At 55.8% G+C, this 17,764-nt stretch overlaps 1 protein-coding gene across 2 annotated transcripts in view; it reads right to left on the bottom strand.

The window, feature by feature from the left end:
- The window catches only part of PTPRU (protein tyrosine phosphatase receptor type U), a 57,257-nt gene extending 39,499 nt beyond the window's left edge, over nucleotides 1-17,758 (bottom strand). For both annotated transcript variants that reach the window (XM_041479339.1, XM_041479340.1), the window contains exons 1-2: nucleotides 17,620-17,758; nucleotides 1,306-1,434 (exon numbers count right to left, since the gene is read on the bottom strand). In XM_041479339.1, the coding sequence (XP_041335273.1) occupies nucleotides 1,306-1,434; nucleotides 17,620-17,692 (202 nt within the window). In that variant the 5' untranslated portion in view covers nucleotides 17,693-17,758. The remainder of the gene's footprint in view (nucleotides 1-1,305; nucleotides 1,435-17,619) is intronic.
- Between the last annotated feature and the right edge of the window lie 6 nt (nucleotides 17,759-17,764).

Raw genomic sequence — 17,764 nt, 5'->3', positions numbered from 1 at the left:
GTCTCTGCAACCCCCCTGGAGCCCCATGATAATGAGCCAACAGCATTACCTGGTCTTAGGGGAGCTGCAGGGACAAGTGTCCTCTTCCTGGGGTGACACTGCAATGCTCACACCATCCAACGTGAGATGTCACACCCACCTCCCCATCAATCCTGGAGTTTATTCCTTAGACTCTTTGTGTTCCTTTAAGACCCCATCTCCTGCTGAGCCACAGTTTTTTCCTCAAGTAAGGAGAGAAGCCCCATTCCACCCAACCCTCCAGCCCCCTGTAAGCCCCCAGGCTTTAAGCTCAGGTAGTTCACTGCAGATTTTAAATTACAGCTCAGTGTTGAGCAGAAAACTCAACTAATTACAAGTTTCAGACACTCCATCACAAGCCACCTCAACCCCCAGCTCTGCTTTCCCCAGAAAACCCCCTGGACACATACCAATTAGGATAGCTCAGTTTAAAGCAATTACTTGGAAAAATCATCAAGGGAGGAGCAGGGATCTGCCAGCAGATCCCCACCATTGCCCAGCACCCAGGACATGCCAGGAGAGACAGGATGGAAGGAGAAGGTGATGGGGAAAGGTAATGGCAGAGCAGAGTTAGTGGAGGGGAAAAGCCAAATTAAGTCCTGGCATGAACAAGGCACAAGATAAGCAGCTGGAGGCAGGTTGATGGAACAGTAAAGAGTTTCCTATAAAGCAGGTAACATTTTGACAAACAGAAAAGGCTCTTTTTACTGTTGAGCTCTAAACCAGCTCTCCTGTTTTCCTGCCCATCGTCAGCACAGGACTGGCCCTTCAGGATCAGGTAGGAGCCAGCAGTCCCAAAAACAAGGAGCATCCCAAGTCCAGTGCACATCACTGAGCAAATGGGCTCAGAGACAACTCAAGGGGGTCACAGCAGGACAGAGTTTGGAGCAGGGAGCAAGCAAAGCCCCCAGATGCACCCAGGCATGGTGCCCACACCACCCTGGAGAGGGGAGCTCCCCCAGCCTGGCCACCAGAGAGGACATGGACCCAGAAAATAACAAAAAAAAAACAGTTTTAAACCAATGAGATTTTTTAAAGTCCATTTTCATTTTCTTCTTATAATTCCCAAGACTTTGGAGATGCCTCCAACTCACAAGCCCTTCCCCACACTTGAAAAAGCCAGAAACGGGGTTTTTTCCTCATTTCCCACATAAGCAGGGAGAAGCCAAGTCTAAAACACTGCAGGAATTAAAGGAGGAGGAGCCACACAGTCCAGCCCTGGGTACAGGACACAGAGGCAGGGTAGGGACAGAGGGCCCCAGGGACACGGGGGACCCTGGCACTCACCGTGAGGCAGGTCAGGCGTCAGGTGAGGCACCAGGTAACTGCGGATGAGCTCCCAGTCGAAGTCATCGTCCTCGCCCTGGCTGTACTCGCACTGGTTGGGCTCACTGTCCTCCTCGAAGGTGCAGCCAGCTGTGGGGACAGACCCATCAGCCCCTGAGCTCCCAGAGTGGTTGCTCCCTCCCCAAAAGCCCACCAGGATGGCGTGATGCCCCTGGAATGCTGAGGGACTCCAGCCATTCCCCAAGGGCACCGTGAGCAGGGGTCTGGTCCTGGTGCTACCAGGGCCCCACAGCTCCTGTGTAGCTTCACCAATGACACAAGCTGGCAGGTCCCAGGGAGGGAAGCAGGAGCAGCTCCCAGCTTTCCTTCTTGGGGGTCAGTAGCACAAAGGGTTTTCCCCAAGAAAGAGCATTTGACTGTGGTGGCTTTGACCCCAACCCTCCACCTGTGGCTTGGGCTCCTGGGGTTCTCTGCATGGCCTGATGTGAGTGTGGCAGTTCTGAGCCAGGACCTTCAACCCTGAACGCAGCCCTGAGCCCCCCTGCTTGGCACTGCTGAGTCCTTTTGGCAGTCATATTTTATTACAGATTTATCCCTTGGAGGTCTGAGGCTGTTTACACGGTACCTCCCTGGTCCACAGCGTGCTCAGCTGAGCACAGAGTACAGCAAATGCCAAAAGACCACTTGTTCCCAGGGGAGGTGACACAGAGAGAGCCCCCCCCATCCCACATCCAGCCCCCTCCTGTCATCCCACGTTCCAGTCCCCCCTCATTTTCCAGCTCCCCCATCCTGTACCCAGCTCCCCCATCATCCCACATCCATCCAGCCCTGGAGCCCAGGTCGGCTTCGCTGTGGGGCCACCGGGGGCTGTTGGTTCACACTGCCCCATTGTCCCATTAAAGCCACGATTACAGGGACCAGGGCACAGCGCTAATTAACGGGGCCTGGGCTCACGAGGGGCCCCAGGAAACCCTGAGCAAGCGGAATGAACAACAGCAAACATCCCCTAATGCACCACAGGAAAACAGAGCTGGGCCAAGGGATTATTTCTGCTGTTTTCTTCCTATTTTATCCCAAATTACATCAGTAATTCCCCCTGCCACCTGGGGATCTGGCAGTTAATGGCCTCGCTGCTGGCACGGGTTGTACCTCCCTGTGCTCAGGGATGCTTGGATGCAACATTTAGTCAAACAAGAGTCCAAACATTGGCAAAAAAGCCCATAAGATGCTCAGGAAATTTCAATTCCCAACTCTTTCATACATAAGAAGACATTTGTGGCTTTTTTCGCCCCTTTGCACTCATTTTTTAAAGCACAAGGGCACATTCCAGCTCCGTCACCAACTGTTTTTTCCTCTCACAGCCATAAGAAATTTCTTTTTAAAAAACTGTAAGCAAATTCTCTCCTATTCATATGTCTGGAGGCACTGAGACATCACAGCTTTCTTAAAGCCCTTCCCGAAATGGAGCGTCTGCCCAGCCCACGTGCGGATGTGCCCCCGCACTGCAGCCCCTGGTCCTCAGCTCTCACCACGAGACGTGTCGGATTTTAGAGTCTGGAACTTGGCTGCACTTCCTAACGGGAGGAAAAGCACAAATCTGTCAAAATTTTCCAGGAAGGAAGGGAAATAAAATAAATTTCAAAATAAAACAGTGTCAGAGACTAAGTGCCAAGTGATTTAAAAGAAAAAAAGGCCTAAGTGTTTCTTTCCAAGATCTGTTGAGCGGGATATTCTGGGAGGCAGAAATTTGTTCTTGAGGGATTTTTTTTGGCCTGAGAAACCAGAGCAGAGTCAAACAACGTTACAGGCTGGCAGAGCCCCATTTTCCAGGGAAAAGTGATTTCTTCCCCCCCAGTAAATTATTCCCAGCCACTGAAAACTTAATGAGATATGTACCCTACTCCTCCTCCTCCCGCTGGACTGCAGCCCCACACTCAAATCCTGCTGCCATCCCCAGCACAGCCACTGCCACCAACCCACGGCTCCATCACCCCACACCTGCATCCTCAGCCACCCACGAGACAATGTCTGGGCTCCAGAAGTTTAAAATGCAATTACAGAGCAGATATGTGCTGGCCCAGCTGATCCATCTCCCTCCTGGACAGGTTTACTGCCAAGGCTTTTCCCGGCACGAGCCTTCCCTCCCATCCACGGCACAAAACAAAGGCAGTTTGACTGGCCACTCCATTTCCCTGACTAATTTGTCCGTGATTTGTACACACAGGGAAAAAAGCCAAAGGGGCTTCATAGAACCTTGGTTTCCATGAGTTATGGGATGCTTCTGGCACCATCTCTCCCCAGCCAAGGACGGGGCTGGGAGAAGCTCGACCTCCAGCAGATTCTCCCTCCTCATCACAAGATTAAGGGCATAAAAATTAACACCTGAGCAATTAAATGCCAACAACCCAACTCCACAGGGGGTGGCTGGAGGTGCTCCAGCAGCTGTGGAAAGTCAGAGAGGGGAAACCCAGAGCGACTTGCAAAAAACTAGTGTTTCATCACAATGTTTGCAAAGAGGGCAGGGAGGCTGCAACCCAAAATATCCACCTGCAGCAGTGGGAGGGTTATTCCATCCCAATGGCAGCAGGACAAGGACTGTGGGAGCCGGGTGAGACTGCTCCAGGTAAGGACACACCCTAAAAATGAACCAAGGAGCCCCAGGTCCCCTGAGCTGGCTCCAGGCCAGGGTGACAGCAGCTCCAAGCGCGGAAGTGAAGGCAGCGAGCGCAGGAGGTGTGATCCCAACCCAACAGCAGCTAAAAATACTGCAGGGAGCTGGGGGTCTGCCCCCGGGGGTGGGACGTGTCCAAGACACAGCCTGAACACCCCAAAGCTGCCCAAATCACCCCCAGCACAGAGCCTGCCTCATGCACAACAGACAGCCTGTGCCAAGGACGAGATGTGCTCCATTAAACACTCCACACAAAACCCCCAGAACATCACAGCATTCCTGGGCAGAGGGGAGAGAGGGATGAGCACCAACACGGGGGTTTAACACCACATGGACAAGTATTTAAAAAAAAAAAAAAAAAAAGAGGTGGTTTGAGAGATTTGCTACGGAGATGGAGATCAGTGCTGCCCAGCCTCCTTAAAGTACTGCTGCCACCTCCATGGATCCATCACGTGCCCAGGTGGAAGGGAGCAGAGGGACAGGGACCAATGTAGAGGTTAAACACCAGATGAAGCAAAATTGTTTGAAAGAAAGCAAAAAAAGGTGGCTGGAGGGGTTTGTCAGGGAGCCTGGTAGCAGGCTCAGCATCCCCCCAGGTACCACTGCAGCACCAGGGCATGCTGAGAGAGCAGAGGCATAGGCACCACGTGAGGGTTAAACATCAGATGAACTAAAATTTCTTTAAAAAAAAGAAAAGGAGGTGGCTTAATGGATTCACCAGGGAGAAGGACACCACTGCCACTCAGCATCCCTTGGGAACCACTGCCACCCAGCATCTCCCTCTACAGGGATGAAGAAGAGGAAATCTGGGGAGGGGAGGGACTAGTGATTCACAAAGAAAAGGAAGAAAAAGAAAGACCAAACAACCAAGTACAAAGGACAGCATCTAATTAATTCTCCGTGGCCACCGAGGAACGTGGCCGCCTGCCTACAGCCCACCCCGCGCTCTTTCATCCACACAGCCTACACTGCTCTCGCTTCCAAGTTAATTACACACTTAAACCTTTCCTGTTTAACCTCCTGCACCATGGGACACGATCCGTGTCTTCTCTTGCCTTTTATCGAGCAGCCTTGAGAAGGCTCCTGTGCCAAAGGGCAGCTCAGCACCATCCAGGACTGGGATCACACCTCAGCACCATCCAGGACTGGGATCACACCTCAGCACCATCCAGGACTGGGATCACACCTCAGCACCATCTGGGATGGCAGGATTATGCTCTCCCCCACCCAAGACCCTCTGGAGTATCATCTGATAGGAACAAAACACCAATAATGTCCCAAAATGGGGACAGGCTTTATGAAAAATGGGCTTATACCAAAACTTTAGCAAGTGCTGCTTCCCCAAAGCTACAAAATACGGTGCAGCCATCCAGGACACCCAGTCTTGATGGGAAAAAGCCCATTGTGCTCCTACCGTGACTGGATCAGCCCCGTGGTCATCTCTGGGGTACAGCATCCTGGGAGCACAAGCCACAGCACCCCACGTCACAGGCACCAGCCAGGGGAGATAACACTGGTCATCTTTCTGAGTCAAAATAAATTTTTTATCCCTGGCCTTATCCAGCAGCTCCAGTCCTCCACCCCAAGTAATTCTCAGCAGGAAATGGGGAGGATTCAGGTACCCACAGTACACATCACACACTGCCCTGGCAGCCAAGCGCAAACACCCTGCAGAGTGAAACCATCATCTGACCACAGCAAGATGTGGCAGGGGGTGAACAGAGCTTTTCTGCCATCAAATCCAAAGTTTTCATTGCCTCCCAGGAGAAGGGATGAGGGTGGAGGCTCTGCAGTTGCACACCCCCAAATTAACACACCCAAGACCTCTCCTCTTAAACACACATGAGGAAGATGCTCTTTGTCTGCACCAAAGGATGAAGCTCTTTACACAGGATAAATAGTCAATGAGCTGCTGCAAATGGGGAAACAGAGGCACAGAGGGGATGTGGTGAAGTCCCAGAACACCAGCAGCCCGGGATCACCCCAGGGATGGCAGAAAGCCCAGGGAGCTGGGTGTGCTGGGATACAGAACCACAGCTCCAGCAGATCCCACCAAGGTGCCATTCCTTCCCAGCACCCCGGAGCAGAGCCAGCCTTCCACCTCCCAGATCCCAGCTGCTATTTAAAGGTGCTTTCCTTGGCACACTCCTACGGGAACGTGCCCCGGGAAGGAAACGCTGGGAGTTGCTTCCCTCCGGGTGCCAGCAGACACGGGGGACAGGGAGCACATTCTGCAACTCATCTAAAATTAGATGCACTTCTCAGCCAGTGAGATCCCGTACACAGCACCCCACAGGCTCCAGGGCGAGGTTAAGGGATTCAGGAACATTTCCCTCTGCAGGGGGCTCAAATTCGCGGGGGTGGGATGTTACAGAGGCTGTTTGGCACAGAGGAATCCAGCTCAGTGGGAAAATCCAGACAGGGAGAGGTCCTGTGTGCCAGCACCCCAACATCTCACACTGACTGGGACCCCTGCCACACTGGGTACACCAACAGCTCCATGGCCAAGCCCAAACACTCCAGAATTTCGCTGGGAAAACCTCTTCCAGCCCAGGCAAAGGGGAGCTGAATCCCTCTGTAGCTGCACTTGGCACATGCAGAAGGTCTGGGGAACCAGCACAACATTGAAAGTGTTTCTGTGCATCACACTCCAGAGATGACAACAAACCCCCTCCCTGCTCCTCTGCTCCCCACTTCTGCCAAAGAGAAACTTCTAAGAGAAATATATATCACTGATTTCTCAGATGCGATAAAAGCTGATTGGAAGAATATGGAAAGCAGCACCATTAGAATTCTCACCAGTAGTTTGTTTTGGTTCTCCAAATCATTTTAAATATTGTATTTAATAGAAAAATAATTTGCTCAGCTGTAAGAAACATCAATTTGCAACTTGAAGCCTTGTATATTAGCCAGAGAAGCTAATATGTAAACATTAGCAGCTCCAGGAACGTGTGGGGTTTGGCCAATGCAATTCCAGGGAGAGAGCAGCCAGATATTAAGAGGGAGGATTTGCATAATAAGTCACTTATGCCTGATAACCTCAGTGTTTGGAACACGCAAGACTAGAGAACAATATCCATCTGCCAGCAACTACAGAACACATAAATCTCCTTTTTTCCTTTTTTTTTTTTTTTCCTTTCTTGACTGGTAAAGACTCTTTATGGTTTTTACCTGCAGGCCCCTAAGGAGTTGTCAAACTTCCCACAGCAAGTACCCAGTCCCAGCAGCCTGCAAGGAACCCCAGGGATGGGAGAGAATTGGCAAAATCTGGATTCATTACAGGCGTTTTGAAGTAAATACAATTGGGAAAATACAACTCTGAAGACTTTGCAATGCCATGGGGACAGCAAGGACCAAGTGTGCCATACATCACTGCATGGCAAAAATGCATTTAAAAACAAAGGGGGAATAATTAATCTTGCCAGAATCATTCCTTGGGGCAAATCCAGCTGCAGCTCCACATGCTCTTAGCTCCAGAGGCATCAGCACTCCTGGGACCAGGTGCTGCATCACCCTGCTACGGGCAGCACCAGGAATTTCTCCCTGGAGTATACCCCCCTGGTTACTCTGGAGATGCTGGGGGACACAGACCAGGAGGCTTTAGCTCCATGCACAGAGGGGATGTGGGGATTTAACATCCCATCCAGAGGCTGTTGGTGCCCAGCACCCAGATCTAGCCAGTGCTGTTCCCAAGGAAGGACAAGCATCACTCCGTCACTTGAACCCTGCTCAAGAGAGGTCCTGCAGCACAAAAACACCCTCAAGCTGCACAGCCAGGAGGCCACTAACCCACTGCACAAGTGCTTTAATAATGAACCATCACTTAATTAACATCGTCATTGCTGTCTGGTGGACTCCATGGGAAAAAAAAACAAGGCAGGAAACCTTTGGAAACCTCCGTCCTGCCGTTATCGATTGCACCCTGTGCAATTACAGCTCACAGGCTGCAGAGCTGTGAGACACCTCGGGGAAAAAAATGGGAACAAATTAAAATAAACTGGAAAAGGCAGGGGGAATAAAGCTCTTTTCTCCCCCTCACTTCTTTATTACTATCCAGGTCCCCCAGGCTTCTGCTGAGGACCATCTACTCCACATGCCCAGGGACCCTGAGAGACCAGGACCATGAGCCCCAAGGGGCACACGCTGCTTTCAGGGCCTGCCTGAGGACACAGAGATGCTCCCTTGGCAGCAATTCAGGCAGGAAAAGCAGCTGCCCTAGGACACATCAGTACCACACCAAAGCGCTGGGGGACTCCAACATCAGCTGCAGAAATCATGGGTAAGAGCAAGTTTCCCAAACCAACCCCATTCTGCAGGGGATAAAAAGGGGGCAATCCTCAGCCTCCCCTCCCACAGCAGGTCCCACATCCCTGCAGTGATGGATGCAGGAGCACAGTACTGGGAGGCTTATCCTCCCGGGATGGAGCATGTGCTAGCACTGGGAGGGCCGTGGGAGGCAGCTCCGAGGGTCACTGATGGCATTTCAGGGCAGAGAACGGAGTCGGGAGCCCTCAGCCCCCATCCAGCGATGAGGCCGCAGCATCCCCACCGTGCCCAGCATCCCAGCCAGCCCTGGGTGGGATAAAGGTGAGGACAACAGGAATAAGGCTCCGTGCCATGCAAAATCCAGGTCACTGCCCTCCTCCTCCTTCCGTGCCACCAGCAGAGCCAGGAACAGCAGAGTCAGCTGACTGACGCGGGGCTGGAAGGTGACAACGTGTGGCGTGGGCACATCCATCCCCAGCGCCAGGGCTTGGCTGAACCTCTGCTGTGGAACGGGAGGGTAAAGGCAGGAGCCCTCAGGGGAGGAATTACAAGGAGCCGTGTGCCCAGCAGGTCTGTCACAGCTCTGGGGAACACACTGGACCACGCCAGGCACCCTTCAGCCAGGCAAAGGTAAGGAAGTGGCAAATCAAGCCCAGAAAAAACAGGTTTGTTCAGTCCAATTCAGTCCATGAATTTGGCTCAGTCATCCCAGTCAGCGCTGGCTTGGGCATCCATCCATCCTGACCTGCAGGACCCTCAACTCATTCCAGCAAAAACTCTGGGATTGCACTAAGTGTGCAGGAATAACTGAAGAGTCCCTGCAGTGCCAGAAGTGCACACAACACCCTGCAACCCCATGGGAGAACCATGAAACCCCAATACCCAGCACCTTCCACCTTCTGCCTGCACACATCCTGCCCCAGACAGATCCCAGCTCCCATCCCCAACCAGCTGCAGCCACCATTCCATGGGAAGGAAGGCAGGACACAGCCTCTCAGACAGAGAAATGTCATTCAGAGCCAGGAGGTCCCCAGACAGGAGCCTGGGTGAGAGACTAAATAAAAACTTCAGCTGATCTAAAGAGAAATAGCCCAATGAGGAGATGCAGTGCTTTAGTTTAATATTGTTGTAATCCAGGGAAAGCAGGCTGGTTGCTGGCTGCAGAAAATCAATGGGACATTATCACTCAGCAGACAGATGAAAAGACAGTAAAAATAAGAAGAAATAATAACAGAAATAAGAGAGTCCTTGGGAAGAGCCCCAGAAGGGCAGTGGCTGAACCTCCACCACAGGAAGAGTTCAGAGTCTGCCCTGGCACTGAGAGGCTTCCAAAGTCACTCCCAAGCTGCTCCTTCCCCAAAAACACACCAGAAAGCTCCAGCACCCACCTCCACAGGGTGCAGAGGCAGGTGCCCCATGACACCAAAACCACAGAACCAGATGTCCCAGTGAGGACTTTGAGGTGCCAAGTGGTGCCCAGGATCATCCACCTGTGCTAATTCAACTAACCACACTGAAGCACCTGGTAATTAAGGAAAGAGCATTTATGCAGCTAATTACCCAGGGGGTCAGCACACCTCTGCTGACAGGCAGGATGTGCTGGCAGGGAATGAGGACTTGGCACCCAGGGGTGTGTGGGGCTGTGACAGGTCCTTGTCTCCATGTATGGGCTGCCAGCAGCAGAGAAGGACTTTGGAGGAGACATCATCTCTGCATGGATCTGCCTGGACTCCCTGACCAGCCCTGAAAATTGCTGCTGTTGAACCTTCCCCCATCACAGCTTTTGGAGGAACCCGAGGCTCCAGGATCACAAAGCACAGGACAGAGAGGGGGCTGCACCCTGAGGAGCCCTACAGAGCATCCCCAAAACCACAGAAGCTCCACAGACACCTCCAAATCCATCCAAGCAAGGGAATGCAGTTTGCTGTTGTCCATCTCTCTACCTGCTCACATCCGTAAGCAAGTGGCCGCAACGTTCCATCTTCTCTGGAGAAAAGCCATTCCCACATCTCCTGTCAGGACACAGCAGCAAGACCCCTCGGGCAGCACCCTGAAGCCAAGCCTCAAGCTCTGGGGGAGCAGCTGGGCCACAGAGTGATTCATCTCCTCTTCCAGACCGGCCACCACTCGCCTCCGGGTCCATGCTGCTCTGGGGGAGCTGTCCCAGCTGGCGTGTCCAGCAGCTGAGGGTCCGGAGCCACACGTGCTCCTCGGCTCGGCTAACTGGGCTAATTAGCATAAAGCAGCACACAGGCTCAAACGCCCAGGGGTCACCAGGGCTTGTCCCCAGAGCAGGGCCATGGGGACGGTGACCTCATTAAGACTCATCAGGTCATCGATGTCCCCATCCCTCATCCTCAGAGCATCTCCTGCCTCCCCATCCTAGCCACAATCCTGATTAACTTAACGATGTCAGGAAGGGTTGGATCCACATGGAGAGTCCAGGGAGACAGAGTGATTATTGGTCCATTTAGGGCTCCCCAGCACCAGCACAGCCCTGGAATGGGCAAGGATGGAGCCTCTGGCAGTCCAGGAAGGCTGGAGGGAGCTGGGGGGGCTGTGCCAGCACAGCCACCCTGTCATGGGTGATTTGATAGTATTTTCCAAGCCCAATTTTAAAAAAAGGCATCAAAAAATTATGTATGACAAAAATATTCAGGAAGTCGCTCCAGCTGCAACACACTCCCACTCCTCAGCTGCAGTGCAATGCTCTGCTCCACTGCATCCCTGTCAGGGATAGGGGCTTTCCCAGCTTCCAGTCAGGGCCCACCCTGGGTGGGCAGCGGGGTCCCCAGGTAACAGGGGCATGGCAGGCACATCCCTGCCCCCCCCTTCAGCAACAGGGCTGCCCAGAGCCCCCCAGGCTGGGCCCACCATCCCTGCTGCAGGACACTGAGGTCAGCCAGGTGCCAAAGGGGTGCCAAGCACCCTCCCTGACCCCCCATCCTCTTCCTCAACATCTTCAGCACTTTGGAGGCAGGAAGGTCAGGAAATAATGAATTTATGGCCAAAGCCAGTCAAGAGGCTCCTTCCAGCTGTGAATCTGTCACCAGAGCCAAGGTGACAACGGAGACCCCAATGGGCCCCAAACTGCAGGAGCATCACATTCCTGGCATCCCCACTGCAGCCCAGCCTCCTCTTTGGAGCGAGCAGCATCCCAGTGGCCAGGCACCCACAGGAACAGTCCCTGCACCCCTCGGTACCCCCTGGCACAAGGGGAGCTCTGCTGTCCTGCTCCTGCAGCGAGCATAGAACCAGCACCCAGATTTGGGGTCTGGCACTGGCATCCAGGGACAGGAAACAGGGACAGCCCCAGCCTGGCTCGCCATAATCCACGCTTGGATTCACTCTCCAGGTGGGAGAAACTGGGGTGCAAAGCCTGGCCCCCTTAAACATGCAGTAAGCATATTCCCCAACAAGTGCCCAGGCAGGAGCTGCAGACCTGGGCTGTGACACCCAGGCAAGACCTGGAACAGCACACAAGCAGCTGGGAATGAGCTGCAGCCAGCAACCATCCAGCAAGCAGAAACAACAATGCCGATCTTTAAAAAAAAAAAAAAAATACACAAAATAACAGCCACAAAGGGCAGCTGACATGTGAGCCCCCAGTGCTGGCAGCAGGGAGGGGGAAAGGGCTCCTCCCCAGGCAAGGGCTCTTCTGCCTTTGCCTTCCGGCAGCTGAGAGAGCTGGACTTTGGCTTTTGATCCTGGCAGAGGGTGCAGAACCTGCCGCTCCCAGGGCCAGGAAAGCAATAGCTCAGGAACACCCAGGAAAGTCCCTCTGACACCTGCCAGCTCCACAGCCACTCCCCAGAGACACCCTTCACCCTGCAAAGAGGAGCAGATCCTGTGTCCCTAGGACCACTCCAGGCAGGCAGACGCAGGCTGGCACCTCCTCCCCACCCATCATCCACCCACCCCAGCACGGGTAAAAGCAGCAGCAGCTCCTGCCAGGCCACCTGCAGCGGAAAGGAAAAGCTCCATCTCCAGGACCTATTTATTTTGAGGCTGCCAACGAGGAAGCAATTAGCTTCAGGGGATTAATTGCTGGGAATCCTTCTTGTCCAGAGGGGAAAGCCTCAGTTTCACCAAGTACAAGGAGGGGTCTCCAGGCTGGCATGAGAGAGCAGGATCCAAGCAAAGCTGCAAAGCAAATCCCGAGCTGCCATGGGGGAGAAGAGGTTTGGGAATCTTGACATTTAATCACGCAGTAACTAAAGGTTCTCAGACATGTCTAATAAGACAATTATAGTGCATGTTAATAATAGATTATTAAAAAGCTTATTTATGGAGGTTTAAGCAGGCAGATGGTAGGGCCATGGTGATAAGACTCTCCAGAGCCTGTGCCAGCTCCCAGGGATGCAGCAGGGATTTACCTTCCTCTGCCTCCAGCCCCCTATGCTCAACCCTCACACGACTGCCCAAAGCAAAGCAGCAAATCCCTGCAGAGGGACTGCAGCCAGGAGAAGATTCTTATGGGGCATTTTGGGGTACTCAGAGCTCCCAGCCTCTCTACAGAGCAAGGATTGGGTGATGAAGTGATGGAAAAGTTCCATCTCACATGCAGTCAAGGGAAAAACCAACATCAGCAGGCAGCAAGGAGGTGGTCACAGTCAGGACAGGGGTTAAAGCCACCAACAAACACCTGCCTTGGTTTTCCAGGGGGTGTTCCTCCTCCCCCAGGGCCCTGATCCTGATAGACTTTATTCTGGGAAAGCTCCCAGGGAAGCTGGAATAGGGCTGGTTTGTCTTAGTTTGGATAACAAAGGGAAAAATGTGCAGTTCGGGCCAGGAGGTGATTCACCAGCAACCCTGTTCCAGGGGCCAGGGCAGGCCCAAGCACCCAGAAGAAAAACAGGAGTTTTGGAACAAGAAAAGGGTAAAAACGAAACAAATGCAACTGCAAGTCTTGATGGAGAAGGAAAAAACCCAGACATTGCCAGGCTGTACCATGGAGCTGCAGATACAGAGCCAGAGGGACAGGTCCAACCAGGAACATCAGCATCACTCTGAGCCTCCCTAAATTCAGCTTCTCCCTCATGAACGGTAAAAATCCACCACACTCCAGTGTCCCTCTGCCCACACTGGAGAGCCAAGGGCTCGGGAGCCAGAAACCTCTGCCCAGGGCACACTTGGGCATGTCAACAGGATTTTCCGGAGTGTCTCGATGCAGAAGCCTCAAGGGTGTTTGCACTGTCTGGGCGCTGTGGGAAAGGGCATGGCATTCTCAGGGCATTAAAAACACACGTAGGAGCAAACAAGAGAAAGAGCTTCTTCCCTGGCACGACAGAACAGGCAAGAGGAAAAAAAAAAAAAGAAAACACAAAAAACCCCCACGAAGCCTGAAACAAGCTGACAAGGAAAATGTAATGTTCTCGCACATTTTATGTGCTTGGTGAAGGCGGGGTGGGGAGAATAAAAATGCCTTGGCATGGGAGAGCCCACGAACAGCCAGGCGGAGGAAAACAAACACCGGGAAAAGCGCTCGAAGAGCAGCATCAGGCACCTGAGCACCCGGAGGGCACGGAACACTGACCCTGTCCCCCAGCAGCAGCCGGGGCCATCTCTGCTGCTGACCCCCCCTTCCCCGAGCATCCCCTGCTCATCCCTTCTCCCAGCACCTCCCGAGCCCCCGTGACCGTTAACGGGCGGGGGCTGCCCCGCTCCCGACCCCAATCCCCGCCCCGGGAACGGCGTCTGCTCGGCTGTTCCCATTCACTCGACCGAGACAGCACCGCCGCGTCGGGGTCAGGGTCACCCGTGCCATCGCCTGCCAGCGCTGTCGCGCGGGGACAGGGACGCTTGGGGGGCCGGTCCCCCCTGCCTGGCCCCAGCTGGTCACCACAGCCGGCAGCCACCTCCCCCAGCCCGCCCCAAGCAGTCTGAGTGCCTCCGGAGACGCCACCAACCCCAGTCCAGTGCTCCCTGGCAGTCCCAACCTCCCAAGTGGAAGCTGCAAACCCAAATATTTTATTTGCTTAATTGCTGCTAACGAAGTCGGAGCCGAGCGCAAGTAGCTTCCGCATAATTCCGGCAGGAGTGCCGCGCAGCAGTGCGGCTGTGTGTCCCCATCGCGGGTCCCCACCGCCGGAAAACAGCCCGGGAGCACGGCTGGGACCCCTGAGCAGCTCACTGCTGAGCTCTTGGGGTGCAGCGCACAGAAGCAGAGGTGCACCTCACCGTGGAATCACTTCGGTTGGGAAACATCACTGAGTCCAGCCATGCCCGCAACACGTCCCCAAGTGCCACATCCACCTTTCCAGGCAGGGAAGGCAAAAAGCAGAGGGAAACACCTGAGCCTGCACAACCTCTTGCCCCCGGGCCCAGGCGGCTTCTGGCCACGGGCTTCCAGCAGGGACAGGCTCCTGCTGCAAAGAGCCCAGGGAGGAGACGTGGGACTGCCAAAGGCCGCTGGTGCCAAGCACAGATCCCCATCCCAGCCTGCTGACACCACACGAGCCCCTGCATCCCTCAGTGTGGGGGGGTCAGCCGGTGCCTACCAACACCACCCAGGTCCCCTGTGTGACAAGCACAACGGGCCGGCAATGACAGCTCAGTCACTGCAAAACCTTCATGAACTACAAGTCTGAGGGCTGCAGGAAGGAGCAAAGAACACCCTAAGGCCATGGTGGGCTGTGACCAGGGCACCCCACTTCCTCCCTGTGCCTCACTTTCCCCACCTTTAGAAGGGACCACCTACGCCCCTTCTTCACAAAGGCACAGCTAAAAAACCTCCATCTTCTGAAAATATCCACCGAGACAAGCAGTGTGTCCGCCCCAGCAGCCCAGAGCACGTGCAAATGGCTTAAATATTTTTTCCCCAGCCCTGCCCACTGTGCAGCCCCAGGGATGAGCCCGGCAACCTCCCCACAGCTGGCCAAGCCACATTAGCAGGAACAAACAGCAGATCCAGGTGAAAAGCAGCCTGCAGTGGAGCGTGGGGGCTGGCAGCAGACCCCTCACCTCCAGCTGGATCCAGTCCCTTCAGCTCCACTGCGGAGCTGAGCCTGCTCTGCATCTGCCAGGGAAATGGAGCAAACATACTCCTGATTTACACCAGGAGCAGGCTCGATCCTGCCCTTCGCCAATGCCGCCCCGCAAGGAAGGAACCCCATCGAGGGAAAAGGGTTTGCTTAGGAGGGGACCCTCCCCAAAAAGCTGCCCCAGTCCCAGTGCATCCCCACCACCGCCCCTCCAGCCCCTCACAGGCTGCAGCAGCTCAGCCCTGAGAGCCAGAAGAGACCACACAGGCTGGGGAGCAGCAAACCCCAAATCCCCCTCTGAAACCGGGGTGGGGCAGAGGCCCCTTACTCCACCAGAGCACTGAGCCTCCCACCAGCTCCATGCCTCAGTTTCCCCATCACCCCCTGCAGCACACGACCTCTCCCCCCAAAATACACACTCATTCCCTCCACCCTGCATGAGCCGGGGGAGCCTTCACACCCCCCGCCCCCCCCCACCCATCGTCTCTCCAACCCCCATGCACGGGTCAGCCGCCGCTTGTTTTCTGCTGATAGGCGTCACTATTTATAATCTTTGGAGAAATGCCACTACCCAAAAAAAACCAAAATCAATGCACCACCATAGGGACTGCGTGCAGGTGAACAGTTTGGATTTAAAGGTAAAAAACCAAAGAACTAGGCAAAAATACACTTTAATGCGATTAGCATCACCCAGGAGCTGGGGGCGATAGCGCAGAGACCCCTTGGAGTGAAGCACCAACTCCCGTGGCTCTGTTTCCTAAAAAAGCGCTCGCAGCCCCCGGTAGCACCTCGGGAGCCCCAAATTCCCATTCCCCGCAGCATTCCCCATTCCAGCTTCCCGAAGGGACTGGGAGCGGGTCGCTGTAGTCCCGCACGCCGCATCGGCTCTTCCCGAGTCCCTGCCTGGGGGTCCCGGGGGGCGCAGGGCTCAGCGCCGGGGTGCTCAGGGGGAGGAGGGGAAAATTTAAAATATGTAAATTAATCAAATTAATCGATAGATCGTATCTCCGTACAACTCCCCCAGGACTCCCCAGCAAACGAGAGCCAGGCGGCTGCGATCGGAGCCGCCGCGGCCGCCACCTGTTCCTACCGGAGGGTCCCCAGCTTCCCGCCAGGGCCGCCAGTGAAACAACCGGGATCCCGCCGCCCCCCGGGCACCGGCCTGAGGGCTCCTCTCGCCCGCGCTACCCCCGCCACCACCGGGGGAAGTTTCCCTCCCGGGGTGCGGCGGGGGCCGGCGGGGGGGGGGNCGGGGGTAAGGGGCGGAGGGGCCTCCTGTACCGGGGGGTGGGAGGAGGGGAATATCCGGTGCTGGGAGAGAGGGGGAGGAAGTCCCAGGAGAGGCGGGGCATGGGGGTCCCGGGAATTACGGGCTGAGGGAGGTGAACGGTTAAGGGACGGCAGGTCTCCGGTGCCGGGGGCGAGCGGCTTGGGCTGCCCGGGAGTGCCTCTTGCTTGCGGGCTGGTGCAGGGGAGGACCCCGCAAGGATGCTGGAGAAAGCACGGGGGTCCCCGGCTGCAGGGAGATCCCGTTGCGCGGAGGGTCCCTGTTGCTGCGGTGTCTCCTGTTGCAGCAGGGGGGACCCGGCTGCAGGGAGAAAAGAGGGGTTCCCTGCGGGCAGGAGGCTGCCAGGCTCTGGGAGGTGGGGGGTCCCTGGTTTTCCGGGTGTGCAGGGATGAAGGGATAGTCCCCAGCTTGGGGGGGGGCTGCCTCCAGAAGGGTCCCCACGACCCTCTAAATGTCGGGGGTGTCCTCAGGGGTCCCAGTCATAGGGCCCCCACCGAGCTGGAGTGGATCTTGCAGGGTTTCCAGTTGCAGGACAGGTGCTGGGAGGAGGCTGGGACAGAGGGAGGTGATGGTGACACCCACTCTGGGGTGGGTTCCCCCAGCCCTCGAGTGCCCCCATCACCTCTGGGCTGTGCCCGAGGCTGTGGGGCAGAGACAAGACCCTATGGGCTGGACACTGGGGACTGAGCCTCCTGCCCATCCCGGGGTGTCCTCGGACCCTGTGGGGAGTTTGGACGGCGGCCCCGGTACCGGGAGCGAGGGGAACCGTGGGGCCGCGCTCAGCGGAGCATCCTCGGGGTGGCGGGCGCTGCCGAGTCCCCCCGGCCGCCGCACCCCCGGCAGGAAAAACTTCCCCCGGTGGCGGCGGGGGGGCGGGCGGGGGCAGGCGAGAGGAGCCCCCATACCGGTGCCCGGAAGGGAGGGACGCGTGATCCCGGTGGTTTCACGGAGGACGGGGGTACCGAGGCGGTTCGGACACCCTCCGGTGGGAACAGGTGGCGGTGGGACGGGCAGGACCCTCCGAGAACCGTGGTCGGTGGAGCCCCGGAACCGCACCGAGCGAGCAGGACCCTCTCCCCGGCGCACACATCGCGCTCCGTTCCTACCGGCGGGCGTCTCGGTGTCCAGCGCGTAGACCCGCAGGGCGAGGGCGAGCAACAGCGCCCGGGCGCTCCGCATGGTGCGGCCGGTGCCGGGGACCGAGCGGGGGGCGGCGGGGCCGTGGCCGCCGCCGCCGCTGCGCGCCCGCGG

Source organism: Pyrgilauda ruficollis, unplaced genomic scaffold (genome assembly GCF_017590135.1).
Source record: "Pyrgilauda ruficollis isolate IOZ18807 unplaced genomic scaffold, ASM1759013v1 scaffold48, whole genome shotgun sequence".
Classification (NCBI taxonomy): domain Eukaryota; kingdom Metazoa; phylum Chordata; class Aves; order Passeriformes; family Passeridae; genus Pyrgilauda; species Pyrgilauda ruficollis.
Note: the sequence above shows the minus strand (reverse complement) of the source record. Positions and strands in the feature narration are given on the sequence as shown.